The 679-nt window shown below is 73.0% G+C and overlaps 1 protein-coding gene across 1 annotated transcript in view; it reads left to right on the forward strand.

Moving 5' to 3' along the window:
• The window catches only part of DLK2 (delta-like 2 homolog (Drosophila)), a 9,990-nt gene that overhangs the window by 4,921 nt on the left and 4,390 nt on the right, over positions 1–679 (forward strand). Inside the window, exon 3 of the mRNA XM_010863236.1 lies at positions 6–648. Within this exon, the coding sequence (XP_010861538.1) occupies positions 6–648 (643 nt within the window). The remainder of the gene's footprint in view (positions 1–5; positions 649–679) is intronic.

Consider the following 679-nt stretch of genomic DNA (forward strand, 5'->3'; position numbering starts at 1 on the left):
GGGAGGCGGGCTCCGCCGGCACACGCCGCCCCTGGCAGGCGGCCTGAGCGCGTGCGAGGAGCCGCCGCAGCCGCTCCGGGTCGCCTCGAGGCCCAGATTCCCCAGCGCTCGGCTCGCAAGGCAGCCGCCTGGGCGCCCGGCCACGCAACCCGCTAGGGGCGGCCCCGCGCCCCGGTCTGGCCCTTCGGCGGAGTCCGTCGGATCCCGCCTCGCTCTGCGCCCCGAGGCGCGCAGTCTCCCAGCCCGAGGTGAGGACCGCGGGACGAGCCGGGCTGAGGGCGCGCTGGGTATCCGAGGCTCCGCGCCGCGGAGGGGGACGCGGGGAGTCAGAGGCGGGAGCAGAGACTGCGCGCCGCCGGGTCCCCGTGTCGCCTCTCGGCGGTACCCCAGTACCCCTCCGTCCCGATTGCGTTCCCAGCCCCGGCCCTTCCCGCGTCCTGACCTCGCTCGCGCTGTCCATCCTTCACCTCCTTCCCACGTAGCCGGCTCCGCGTTTCTGTCTCCAATCCCCTCGCCTGCTCACACCTTCCTCGCCCCCGCCCTTTCGCTGCACTACTCCCCCCACCCTTTTTCTCCCGTCTGGACGCCCCTCTCCCCCTCGGCTCCTGTCACTCGGAACCAAACCGAAATCCTTGCCGCTATCTCCACGTCCGGCCGTCTCTCAACCCATGCCATCCCA

This window comes from Bison bison, unplaced genomic scaffold (genome assembly GCF_000754665.1).
Source record: "Bison bison bison isolate TAMUID 2011002044 unplaced genomic scaffold, Bison_UMD1.0 scf7180017864487, whole genome shotgun sequence".
Lineage (NCBI taxonomy): Eukaryota > Metazoa > Chordata > Mammalia > Artiodactyla > Bovidae > Bison > Bison bison.